The sequence below is a fragment of the Dromiciops gliroides genome, chromosome 2 (genome assembly GCF_019393635.1).
Source record: "Dromiciops gliroides isolate mDroGli1 chromosome 2, mDroGli1.pri, whole genome shotgun sequence".
NCBI classification, from domain to species: domain Eukaryota; kingdom Metazoa; phylum Chordata; class Mammalia; order Microbiotheria; family Microbiotheriidae; genus Dromiciops; species Dromiciops gliroides.
The window spans coordinates 175,981,190-175,994,061 of NC_057862.1; the positions used below are offsets into that span (position 1 = coordinate 175,981,190).

The window sequence follows — 12,872 nt, forward strand, 5'->3', positions numbered from 1 at the left end:
TTTGGTGAGGCAATTGGGATTAAGTGACTTGCCCAGGGTCACACGGCTAGTGTCAAATGTCTGAGGCTGGATTTGAACTCAGGTACTCCTGAATCCACGGCCATTGCTCTATCCACTTCGCCACCTAGCTACCACTGTTAATGTGGTTTTTTAAAGTCAGTGTGTCCATAAGAAGTCTTATGTCTGTTTAGTGGCCATCTTTGAGTTTAATACCACCAGAGGACAGCACACATGCATTTAGGTCACTCTACCTAGCCACTTGGGTTTTTCCAGTCTTGGCTTACATTTCTACCTATCAAATGCCCAAGAATACAACATATAGTCCAGAAAGCTAGTCTTCCTCAATTACAGGGTTCATCATCCCAACTACTTGTAATTCAATGCCTCCTTTTAAATTTTAAGTGGCAAATCTACCTCCATAACACCAACACTTCCAATCAAGGAGGGTTTACCTTCTAGCTGAGATGTAAGGGAAATAAATATTCCTTCCATTCAAAAGGCTGCACACTTATTTTCAAAAAACATTTTTTATTTTATTCATGACACATATTAAAAAAAAAACAAAAAACTCCTCCCACCCCTGGAAATACCTAAAAAAATAAACAAAATCCCCAAGCCCTCCCTCCATTCCCTGTTCCCACTTCCTCCCGCTCCCTCCAAAACCAAATTAAAAGAAAAAAAGAAAAAAAAGAAAAAGAAAAAACACCCAACCCCCATCCCCCCCAAACAAGGTGGTGCATTTCCCCAGGGGGAAGGGGAGTTTACACTGCAGCCGCTGGGAGCGGATCGGAGATCTTCCGGCTACAGAAACCTGCAAAGAAAGACACTCAAAACAGAAACAGAAACACAAACGGAAACAAAATAGATCACCAGGGAATCTCTGGAGGGTCAGGAGAAGTAGTCCCAGGGATGAGGGACAGGGAGCCAGAGGGGAGGTGGGAGGGGGATAATTGGCAGGATAAGAGGCAGGCAGGAAGGAGAACAGGGAAGAGATGGAGGGAGGGTAACAAGCAGAACAGTTTTGTGTCCTTACATACCCTTAGGTAAAACCTTTCCCACCATCCTGCCCCCACCCCTGAGCAGCCCCAGTGGGTGAAATGAGGAGAGGAGGCAGGGGGGAGAGGGGTAGGGAACAGCTTGCGGAAGTCGAGGCTTGTCCATGTCGAACCCCCAGAGTGAATGAGCAGCCCCCTGGTCCCATTCCCCGGGGAGCCCTTCCCCTGACCAGACCCTCAGAAGCAGGTCCCTCCTCAGCAGTTAGTTATGGGATTCTCCCCCCTTCCACAGTATATCTTTTTTTTTAAAAAATATTTTTTTTCCATCAAGGTCATCTTCTGTTTTTCTTTTTTTTTTAATTCTTTTTTTTTCCTTCTTTCCTTTTTTTCCTCTCTCTCCTCCTAATACACACTTTTTTGGTTTTTGTTTGTTTTTTGTTTTTGTTTTGTTTTTGTTTTTTTTTTGTTTTTTTTTTTTTTAGTAAGGGGAATACCATGACGTCGCTCTAGCCCGGCCCCTAGAAAAAAGAAGGAGAGTTGGGTGTAAACATAGTTAATGGACATCTCAGTACAACCCCCTCCCGTGGTCCTATAGTTCTTATTTAAGGGGAAAGTGTTTCACTACAAACACCTAAAATCCCACCAGAGGGCACAATGCATCAGAAGGGAAGTTGGATGATGAAAAGAAACTACACTTAGAGAGCATGTCCCAGTAAGGAGAGAGAGAAGAAACTGAGGAGAGGCTCAGGTCCCAAATATTCCGATACTTTTCAACCCTCCCGTGAAAGCATTCATCCTCTTGCCCAAGAGAGATAGTACCACCACCAGTACCTTTCCTAACTCTCCAGGGATCAGGAAAAATAAGTCTTCTGAAAAGCTAGAGGCTTATACTACCTAACTGCCCCTACATATGTTAAGGAGATTAAAGTAAAGGAATGACCTAGGATCTCAAAGGAATAAGCACCCAGACACTAAGAAAATTTTAATTCCTAAAATCCTGACAAAGACTAGTAAAGATAACCTCAATATCCTCTTCCAGAACCGGGTAGATCCAATCTGGCTCTGGAATTTTCTCAAAGACTATAACACTTCCAATCCCTTCCCAACTCTTGAGGGAAAAAAAAAAAATCTCAACTCACCGCCCCCCACACCTTCCTATAAAGGGCACTGATACCTGGTTCTACCCAGCGTTGTGTGTAGAAACCCTCACGTTAGCAGGTTTGTAGTCCTACTAATAATTATGAGGGAGAAGCCTAGGAAGGGATTTGGAACTTTCTGCTCATCCCCAGTTAATGCTTAAGGACTGGGTTTCTATAAGTCAAGCTTGCCCTTTAACTACCATCACACACAGGCAAGGATTGAAGCTCCTCTAGGAAGTGAGGGCTTGAACCAGATGAAAGGCAGGGTATAAGACTCATGGGGAAGAAGAGAGGAGCAGCCCATCTATCCTGACCTGTAGACTCGGCCCCGGGGTCTGCTGTTGAAGCCACTATAGAATCGAGAGCGTGAACTACTGTAGTTAGTAGCTCTGGCACGATAGCGGGCACGTGGAAAACCCCGATCTGTGGTGCTGATCCCCGGCCGATTGGTCCGTTTTGGTATCACCTAAACAAATGGAAAACAATCACGACAGGTTAATGGCAGTCCTCAGAATCCACATGGAACACTCATTAATAGAGAAAGATCTTACTTTGATCTGTCGTCCTCTGAAGAGAGAATCGTCCAAGGCCATTGATGTCCTCACTGAATCTTTATCTGAAAACTCTATATATGCAAAACTGGGAAAGGGGAAGAAACAGAAAAGTAGAGATATTTTCACGTTTAGTGTTCCCACAATTTTCTATACACCCTAATTCCACCCATATTACTGCTAGCCTAGTATGTAAGCTCCTGAAAGGAAGGCCGTATGATCTAACTTATTTGTCTATTCAACAAATGTTTTAAGCACCTATTGTGTAAAAGGCACTAGGCTAAAAAAAAATTAAATTTGAAAATAAATAAAAAGGCACTAGACTAACCCTAGGGATACAAATGCAAAAATGAATTGAATGCCTGCCCTCAACAAGGATAGGGACTAGACCTGCGATTTCACTGGTTTAAGGAATGCCCAGATGAAGAAAGGATGGCATTTTTTCTGCAAAGTGTAGTTAGTCTTAGAGAGTTGCCTAGAGCAAAGCTTCTTAAAACCGTGGGGTCTTGACCCCATATGGTATCACATAATTCAATGTGAGGATTGTGAAAAATCTGGCAACTATAAAAGATTATGTATACCTGTTTTATATACTTATATATCCAGGGTTGGATAAAACTTCTCAGGTGAAAAAGAGCCAAGAGTGGAGAAAATTTAAGAAGCCCTAGCCTAGAGCACTGAAAAGTTAAGTGACTTTCCAGTATGTATCAGAGATAGAACCTGGACCCAAATCCAATAGGCTTCAAAGCCTCTAACCAATACTACAAGGTGCCTCTCGACATTCAACAAAGTACCAAGCATAACATATACCTGCCTCACCTTTAAAATTTTGGTGAAATTATTATTAACCTGGACTCTACCACCTCTTCCCCCTACTTACCCTTTAGGATGGCCACTGAACTTGTCACAAAGGATGGTAACTCGATTAACTGAACCACAACCATGGAAGTGTGCCTCCAGCTCTTCTGCTGTTGCACCATAGTCAACCTAAACAGAAAAAGATCAACACAACCCAAGACAATACTGGCTGCTGGTCTAGTATTGGGATTGGGGGAATAAAGGGAGAAGAGGTCCTAAGTCATCTAGATGCTAACAAAAGACACACTAACTACAAAGTCGGATCCATTCTCTCTTCTGCCTTAACCTATACCTTTTCCTTTGCAATTCACACTACTTTGGGTCTCTACAAATTGCAGGGAAGCTAGACTAAATGACATTTAAGGTCTTCCCAGTTATAAATCCTACAATTAATAGTATACTTCCCACTCCCACCCTAATGCTAAATCCCTATTAACCACTCTCTTGAAAATATAAGATTTGCCTCAACAGGTCCTCTTTCCAAATCTTTCCCCCAAACATTCACCTCCCCCAAGAAAAAAACCAATACTTACATTGCCCACATAGATGGACCGGGCATCAGCCTCCATCTTCTCCTCAATGGACATGATCACAGGGCCAGCTACAAAACAGAACAAATTTTCCTTTTCTACTTGATCTTTATAAAAACTCCCATTCCTAACACCTCAATAGACAGTAACCTAAGAAGTCTCATATCCTTGAGAGACTTCTGATAGCAAGCCCTGAAAAAGAGTAAATTTAAGAGGTGCGATACATTGGAAAGGAATCATGGCCAACTATTAACTACCTATGTGACTTTGCTCAAGTCCCTTCACCTCTTCGGACCTCAGTTTCCTAATGAGAGACTTGAACTAAATGACCTCTAAGGTCCTATCTGGATCGGACCAATCATTACAGAATTGCCATTGTTCTCTTAGCACTTAAGAGTCCTTACCTAAATTCAGCACTGAACAGCTAATATATCAACTAATAGGCTCTACCTAAATTTAGGGGGAAAAAATTAAACCTGAATTTATGAATTTAGGTGATCGAGGCAGTCACTAATTTAAAAAGAAAAAGAAACGTGACACAAGGGACAATAGTGCCCTCTCCAAAGCACGGTTCCTAGCAAGGTCACCAGGGAAAGATCTTTCCAACCCGCCCCCCAAACCCCTGACATCTGTAGTCGTCCCCCCTTCCTTTGAGCCTGGGCCTGTTCCCATCACGGCACCAGCACTCACCATTGCCTGGGGGTGGGCTCATGTTCATCTGTTTCTCCACCTCGTTCTGAAGCTCCTTCAATTTCTCTGCCTCTTCCTCCATCTCCCTTACTCGGGCTTTGATGGCCTCCAGCTCCTGGAGTGGGTGGGGTAGGAGATCGGGGCTCAGGGGAAACATGGAGGGGCCTTCTCTGTTTCTCCGGCCGCGGAGACTGCCCCAGCCAAACGCTAGCCCCCTCCCCCTCGGCCCCCTCCTCTCCTGCCCCTCCTTCCCTGCCCCACCCCCCACCCCTGCCTCGGCCGGGACGGGCCCCACCGCGTCCTGGCTCCGACACCAGCTCCGGCCTGGGCCCTAGCCTCGGCCTCCCTCCCGCCCGCCGCCGCCGCCGCCGCCGCCAGCCAGCCAGCCAGCACTCCGAGTCCCATCCCGTCCCGCCCAGCTTCGCGTAATTCCCCGCCCACGACCCGCCCGACCCCTCCCCCCGCCGGCCGCCACCACGGCGGCCCCTCGCCCGCCCCGGGGCCGGAGGCCCTTCCCCCATGACCCCAACCTTCCGCCCGAGCGCCCGTCCTCACCGGGTCCTCGATAGCGCCGTCCCCCGGGTCGCCCTCGACCAGGCCCGGCTCTTCCTCCTCCTCCTGACTGCCGGGGGCTCCTGCGCCGGGCCCAGGGCCGGAGGCTCCCGGGGGGGCGCGGGGCCGGGGCGGCTCCTCCTCGGGCTCGGGCTCGGGCTCTGGCTCTAGCAGCAATTCCTCAGGCTCCAGCTCCTCCGCCTCCAGCCCGTTCCCGTAGTCCCCCGCGCCGCCCGGGGCCCCCTCCCCGGGCTCCCCCCCGGCCCCGGGCACAAGATGGCGCCGCCGCCCCGGCCCGGAGCCTCGACCGCCCGCAGCCCCCGCTGCTGCTGCCGCCGCCGCCGCCGCCGCCATAGCCGCTCAGACTGGGGCCCGCCGCCCGGCGATTGGAGAGCCGCGCCGGCCACGCTGGGGGCTCATTAGCCAAGCAGCCTGCCCGTCACCAGTCGCTCGGAGTCCATTGGGTAGAAATACTTGGCAATCAAATAAAGTCACGCCTCTAAGGCGGGGTAGCTAGCCAAATCCTCGAATCTCGGTAAGGGAAACTTGCCTGTCAGTCAACGTCGGTCCCGCCTTCTCCCGTCATTAGGTAACAATCCCGCCACGCTGTGACGCCATCCCCGCCTCTCTCTCCCTATGGGCCACGCCCCCTCTCTGCACTCATCTTGTCGTGCAATGCGATTGGCCGCTAACTACGAAAGGCGGAACGGAATCTCACGCACACCACCCCACAACCCAATCCGAAGCTCGGTTGCCGATTGGTCCCAGAGGTTCGAAAGCCCCCAACCTAGGTTACAACACGTGACCGCTTCAGCCAAACGGACTGTCAAACTCCGAGCACGGGACCTCTGGTCATATGATCGAATTCTGAGGGTGCCGCCATCTTGCTTTCTTCAGTCACTCCGAGGGCAAGTGAACCCTTGGAAGGGAAGCTGTGATTATCTCAAGAAAGCGTCTTCCCGATGGTAAACTGCCAGAATTGGAGCGCTTGTAAGAACCACAACATTCAATTCGGCATTCGACTTGCATTCAAGAGTGACTGCTTCGCCCCTTGCCTCCTGCCCTGGCTTTCCATAAGCCTCTCCTATAAACATGAAGCAGAAACCAGCATACAACATAACCTGCCACTGCCGGTGAAGAGTCACCACACTTTCACTTTGAGAGAATCAGGAATGCTTTACTCTAGGAAGGGCAGTAGGCTAACTGATCCAAAGCATTTTCTGGCCAGGTTATGCTTCAAGAGTCATCTTGACATCCAAAAAAATGGGAGTCGGCAAAGTTCGAACACAAGGCCATAGACACGGGTGCGACTTCCAACCCGACGTGCCTACGTTTAATTTGAAACCTTGCTCTAAAGTTTCATACACGACCAACTCCTTTCCTCAAATCGGCTTCAGACTCCCCATTCCCAGTCCAAGTCCTTGCTTTGAGGCAGATGCCCCTGTTTTGCTAACAGTTTCAAGTACAGTGCCCCACTGGTGGTAGAAGTAAACCAGAGAATCAAAGAGGCTTCTTGGGGTCTGTTTTACCTCAATACAGCATTTTCTTTGACCCTACAAAGGCTCTACTCTGGGGCCTCCTAGCAGCATAGAGCCAATCCGGGGTTTTCAAATAACCCTAAACAAGAGTACAGGCTCTGGCACGTCTAACCAAAGGGGAAAGGCTTTTAGAATGGGTTTGGCGATGGGCTGGGTGGGTCAGCCATGGACAAAGCACTAGCCATATCTGAAGAGACTCATCAGCATAAAGTTGACCACGAGCTAAATTTTTTTTGGCCCCTCCTAAACTCATGAAGACCTAAGATAATATAAATAGTAAAGGAAGAAATTAGAGATGAGATCCCTCAGATAAATATCACACAAAGAGAAAGGTCATCAAGTAGTACACCATAGCACATGACTGGCACATAGCACCTAGTAAATGTTTGACTGACTTATCTATCACATACCTTAAAACTTAAATTTACCTTGGCTATAGGCTTGGCTTGGGATACAACCCAGTCTAAACAAAGGAGTTCACAATATAAAACAAGCAGTGAAAGCAGGAATGCATTGGTACTGTAAAACAGATAAGCTCTTAAGAGTATGATGAGAAATGAGTATAATGGGAAAGCTTTTACTCTTGTCACTCCATAGTAAAAAGTTTATATCAGAGAGAAACACTATGGATGTATGATATTACAACCTTATTAGAAACTACTTTTAGGTGTAGTAAGCACCATACAAAAAACGCTCCAAATGATAACCACATGGCTTTTACTTGCCTATTAGATTACAAGGTCCTTAAGTGTAGAGGGACCATTTCATTTTTGTATCCCCCAATTCGGGCACATTGGTAAAGTACCTGGCTTAACAAATGTTTGTTGGGCAGAATATTTAATGGAGAGAAATAAACACTGTTTCTGGGGAAGTTAAGAGGTCCTGAAATGGTAGAAAGGTGAGCATTGAACCACTGGAAATAGATCTGGTCAGATGTATAGTGGGAGGTTGTTGTAAGTAACAGTTTTAACACTGAGGAGAAGCAAGAGGGGGCAGATGGTCAAGATGGAGTAGAGGGAAAAAGCAGGACGACTTGGCTGGAATCTGAAGTTTGGGGGAGTTGATGAGAGGAGGAAAAAGAACTCCAGATGGGTACTAGCTGTTCTCCAGTTCTTTGGAGAATAGAACACAATTAAATTCTCTGAAACAGCAACAAGAGGCAGTCAAGATAAAGGATTTCCTAACTATGGTGAGGATTAATGTTTGGAGCTGGGGGGAGTGTAATAGACTATATTACATAAAGACTGAAATTTTGTTGCCTGAAGAATTTTTAAAATTAGATTTCTGTCAGAAATGGTTTTAAAAAAGCTTTGCTTAGAAGCAATGGGATAGACTATATAGCCTATAGCTTATATGTAAAATTATTAGGATCCACTAATTCAGGGAATTAGAGAAGGAACAAAAGCTGTATTATTTTTATAACTATTAAATATAAAACAAGAAGCACCATTTGAAATCCAGAACTGTGATTTCATTGGTATGGGTAACCCCCAGTGAAAAAACCCCCTTAACCAATGCAGATGGGCAACTGTTCTGAAACCTATAGTCTCAAGAGAGTTTCCCTGAACCATTAAGAGGAATAGCTGACTTGCCCAGTCACAAAAAGAGCATGTACATCAGAAGCCAGATTTGAACCCAGGTCTTTCTGACTCAGCTCTATCTGCTTTAACATACTGCCTTTCAGCAAAATATTCAGGAAAAATTAATCTCCCAATTAAAGTTAAAGCCTGAGGACCACAGTTAGGGAGTGGAAGGAGGTGGCAGGGAAGGAGAAGATAAGACAGAGAAGGAGGCTTGGAAAAGGCCAGGACTTACACATATATTTTCCCAGGCCCTTCTTGTCAAAGAAAAAGTGGTTTTGGTCATATGGAGGGAAGTAGAGGCTCATCATGTTAATTCTTAATCAGAATCCCCCAAGCTTACTAGAGGTACTTTCCATATATCCCTCTTGCCCTAATTCTTTACTTCTAACAAAATCACTGAAAGATGTTTGGAGTGAGGCCAGTATCCACCCACCCCATCCTTCCAGTTGTAAATGCAGAAGTCACAAACCCTGTTCAGTCCTCATTAAACTTCTGGATTTTATTTTTTAATACGACCATTACATATTACACAAAAATAAAAGTCAAATGAACCCAGTATTTATAAATTATTAAATAAAAATACATGAATATATATTTATATTTATAGAGCTTTTTTCTTTTCTTCTAAACTAACCAAATCCGTTCTCGCATTGTTTTCTGACTTGAAAAAGAAAAATAATGTATGTCCTGGCAGAAGTGGGGAGTGGGATAAGCACTCTCAGGACCTAGCTGCCCCACCTCCACTCCTCCCATGGCCTAAGCAAAGCCTCCCACCTGCCCCTATGGGCTCTTGGGAGCAAGAAACACTCCCCTCCCAACCTCTCCACCAAGTTTACCCTTTAGAAAATGGCAATTAAATGTGTTTCCCCCTACTTTTAATGAAATGGACTTAAAAACAGGGAGTCACACTCAGCCTGCTTGGCTAAGAGACAACCCCCGGGAACTGAATAGCCCCAAATAGAAAAGTCCCTGGTTTTCTGAAGGAAAGATGTTAGGGGCTTCCACTGCCCCCAGAAGGAGTGTCTGGCCAAAACTGCCCTCTGTGGTCTCAGGCAGCCATGCTTTCAGAGACCAAGTCTGAGCATCCTCCCCTTAAACCAATAACTCCTGCCTCCCATCCAGGAGGAGGAGCCTCAGAGCAGTGCGTTTTTTTGTCCTTCTGACCATGGTTCCTGGTACCTCTGTTATTAAAGACCCCTAAGGGAGCTAACAGGGGCCACAGGTTAGGAGTCAGTGGTAGAGGGTGGGGGAAAGAGCTGCGTTGTAAGGGTAGAGGAGCACAAGCTCCAATTGTGAGCTGTTAGTTGGTCTGGGTTTGTCACTGTCAAGTCAGTGTTAACTGTCCTCTCCATGCTAACCAACTGTGACTGACTCAGTGCTTTCCAGCTTATGATACCATCTCACCCAGTACAGTCTCAGCAGAATGTCTGTCACTTCCCCTACAAATTCCTCTAAGGAACACAGCTTTCAAAAGCAAAAGTTTGGATTAAACACCTGAGGCCAAGATTGGTCCCACATTCTAGAGCAGCGCAACTAAGTTGCCACATTCTGGGACCAAGTAAAAGTCTCTACCCAGAAGAGCCAACTGTGTTCTAGATGAGCAAGTCAGTGCTCTAGATCACAGGCAGGGTTCTAGAGCACAGCATGTCTGGAAACAGCATTTAAGAGCAGCAATTTTAGCACCATGGAAAGTGCAGCAGCAAGGTCTGGCTCAGGGCCATGCATCCAGAGGAAAGGAAGAGCTCCTTCCTTCAAAGAAAGAGTTATTTCTGGATCCATTTGTGGGTTACAGAAATCCAGCATTCTCACACTAAGAGATGCAGACATTTAACACCCATGCAACCAGCCTGGCTTCAAAGCATACATAAATGTTTCTAGATCATGGTATGCACTCTAGAACCCATACACCTGGCCTTTGATCTAGCAGCAGCAATGCCCACCACATGGAATGGGTTGGCTTCTAGAGTATACCCTACCCCCACCCCTGAGTTCAGAGCTGGGAATGTCCCTCTCAAGGCATAAAGACTCAGTTTCACTGAGGGTTAGTGTTTAGTACACAGAGCTATGTTCTAGATCAGCATTTGTGTTCATACTTTCAAAAAGGGAAATTTCAACCCCAATTTAGTGTTTAAATTTGGGTAGAGAGGTCCCAGAGATAGGGAACCTTTCCAGGCACCACTGTGCCCCAGTGGGAAAAGGGGGACAAATGGTAAAGTGTCCTTCCCTCCCAAAGCTCCTTAGCTCTGCTTTGTCCAGAGCCCTAGAAGGAGCAGCAGCAAGTACTAAAGGCATGGGGAAGGGGCTAATGAGGGAAATGAGAACAACTACAAAACTGAGCCATCTCAACTAACACACACTGCCCTCTTCCCCCAAACCCTGCTTACTACTTTCTACAGACCAGCCTCGAAATTCTCAGTCTATAGTGTCCCTACCCCCTACCCCCAGCACTGGGGCAACCCAGGGGAGATCTAACTCCTCCTGTTCATTGCTAGGGAAAGTTATTTTTCCTTGAGGAAGAATTCCATCACACCAGGTACACAAAGCTCACAAGTGCACACATACACACACATCCAAGCACCCCACTTGTAACACCCACTTCTCACTGCACACTGAGAACCCCAGGATACCCACAGCCACTCCAAAGAGCCTACAACTTTCTCCCCCAATTTTACCTATCCAACAAAGACTTCACCTTTCATATATTTTTACTGTACTCCCTGGATAAGTCCACCACCCCCTAGGGTTGCAAATCCCACATTCCCTAGAGGGTAACCTTTCATTACTGCTCAATTTATGGGTATTGTCCTCTAAAACCCACCCAACCCAGGCCCCAACCCTGCTGTGACTCTTCCTGTCTTACACACATTGACTTTCCAGATGTGTCTTCCACATTTCCTTTGGCTCAACCTTCCAAACTCCTGCCTGACATACAAAGTTCTCTTATTCCCCCCCAACCCCTCCCCTCCTCCCCCATTCCATCCCCTTTTAACCCTGTCCCTTCCCCATTCATCCATCCCACCTCTCCCAAGGGGTTCTCTCCATTCTAGCCTACTCTCTCCTTCCCACAGCCACTCTAGACCCAACACTGGGCTGAGTTCTCACTTGCTGGCAAAGAAGGCCCCCACAGTCACCAGAGCCCCCAGTGCCACAGCCCCTGTTAGCACTGTTCGCACTGAGGCCCAGTTCCCCTCCCGCAGACGCCTTGCCTCCTCCAGGGCCCCATCCCCGTACAGAGCCGTGAATTCCGCCTGTGGGAGAGAAGGGAAGTGGGGAAGAGAAAAAGGAGAAGGAAGAAAGGGATGTTAGGAGAGGAGATGGAGAGAAGGGGAGGGGAAGAATTCCAGTTCCATCTAAACTGTGGCTGTATCCCATGTCCCAGCTCCAGTCTTGCTTGGTGTCCCTCGTAAACCTTGCTAAAATTCCCTGCCTTGTGTGCACCCCACATGTTTCATCTTTGAAAAAAAAAATCCTTCTCAAAACTAAGCTCTTACACAGGTTTCTTAAGCTAACTCTCCACCATTCTGGCCACAACTCTTGCCCCACTGCCCCTCAGGATTTATGTTTAAACTTAGACATGGATTACCTTGGACCTCTCTTTCTTGCATGTATTCTTTACGCTTTTTCAGGTGTATTTATTCTGTCTCCCCCTTTGGATTATAAACTTTTTAATCATGGGGACTTCTATATTTTCCCAGAGTGCCCAGAACTTCATACTGTACACAGTAGTGACTCCATAAATGTTGACTAACATCACTTCTCTCCACCCAGATAGCCTAACTCTACCCAAACTGTTGCTCTTCCCCCACACCCTAGATTTACCATGCAAAACCAACTGCCTTCCCATCCCATCAAAGACCAACCTCCCTATCACAACTGTTCCCCCTCCCCAAGTGAGGCAAGCTTTTCTGGGGAATGTGCAGTTATAGTAGAAGAGGGAAGCCTCTTACCCAGCCCCCGCTGCTGTGGATCCAGTCTGCCAGCTGGGTCTCAAGGTAGGTCACCATCCAGTCTTGCACCTGTCCCACCAGTGGCTCCATCTCTTTGTTGACGCTCTCTGCACAGAGCGCTGCCCCAAAGACGAAGAATGCCACAAGACGGCCCCAGTTGGGCCCCCCCTGGAAGAGCTCATCTGAGACCTGGGTAAAGCGCTGTTGGGCTGAACCAGGAGTCACATGCAACTGAGCGGCCAGATCAGAAAATGTGCGTCGGAAGCGGGACTCAAACTCATCTCCAGCGGCTCGCATGGCCCGGTGCAGGGGCTCAGTTGTAGGGCCCTCTCCTGGGCCAGTTCCACAGGCATAGCCCTTCTGCCTTAGCTTGTAACCCACAAAATCTGCCACCAGGGCTCGAGTATCTGGGGCTGAGGCTGGAGTCGCCATCTGGGTGGCTATAAAAGGCAGAGAAGAGAATGGGACATGAGTGATGTTCCACTATAG

The 12,872-nt window shown here is 47.2% G+C and overlaps 1 protein-coding gene across 4 annotated transcripts in view; it reads right to left on the minus strand.

Annotated features, from left to right (window-relative positions):
• Positions 1 to 527: 527 nt before the first annotated feature.
• The window catches only part of LOC122742563 (polyadenylate-binding protein 2), a 17,665-nt gene continuing 5,320 nt past the window's right edge, over positions 528 to 12,872 (minus strand). For 2 of the 4 annotated variants that reach the window (XM_043986871.1, XM_043986870.1), the window contains exons 3-4: positions 12,384 to 12,823; positions 5,672 to 11,684 (exon numbers count right to left, since the gene is read on the minus strand). In XM_043986871.1, coding sequence (XP_043842806.1) covers positions 11,535 to 11,684; positions 12,384 to 12,815 — 582 coding nt within the window. In that variant the 5' untranslated portion in view covers positions 12,816 to 12,823 and the 3' untranslated portion in view covers positions 5,672 to 11,534. Of the gene's footprint in view, positions 1,514 to 2,448; positions 2,601 to 2,685; positions 2,774 to 3,565; positions 3,673 to 4,076; positions 4,145 to 4,763; positions 4,879 to 5,058; positions 5,126 to 5,318; positions 11,685 to 12,383; positions 12,824 to 12,872 lie in introns of those variants that run through there. The other 2 variants (XM_043986869.1, XM_043986872.1) reach the window with 2 other exon arrangements.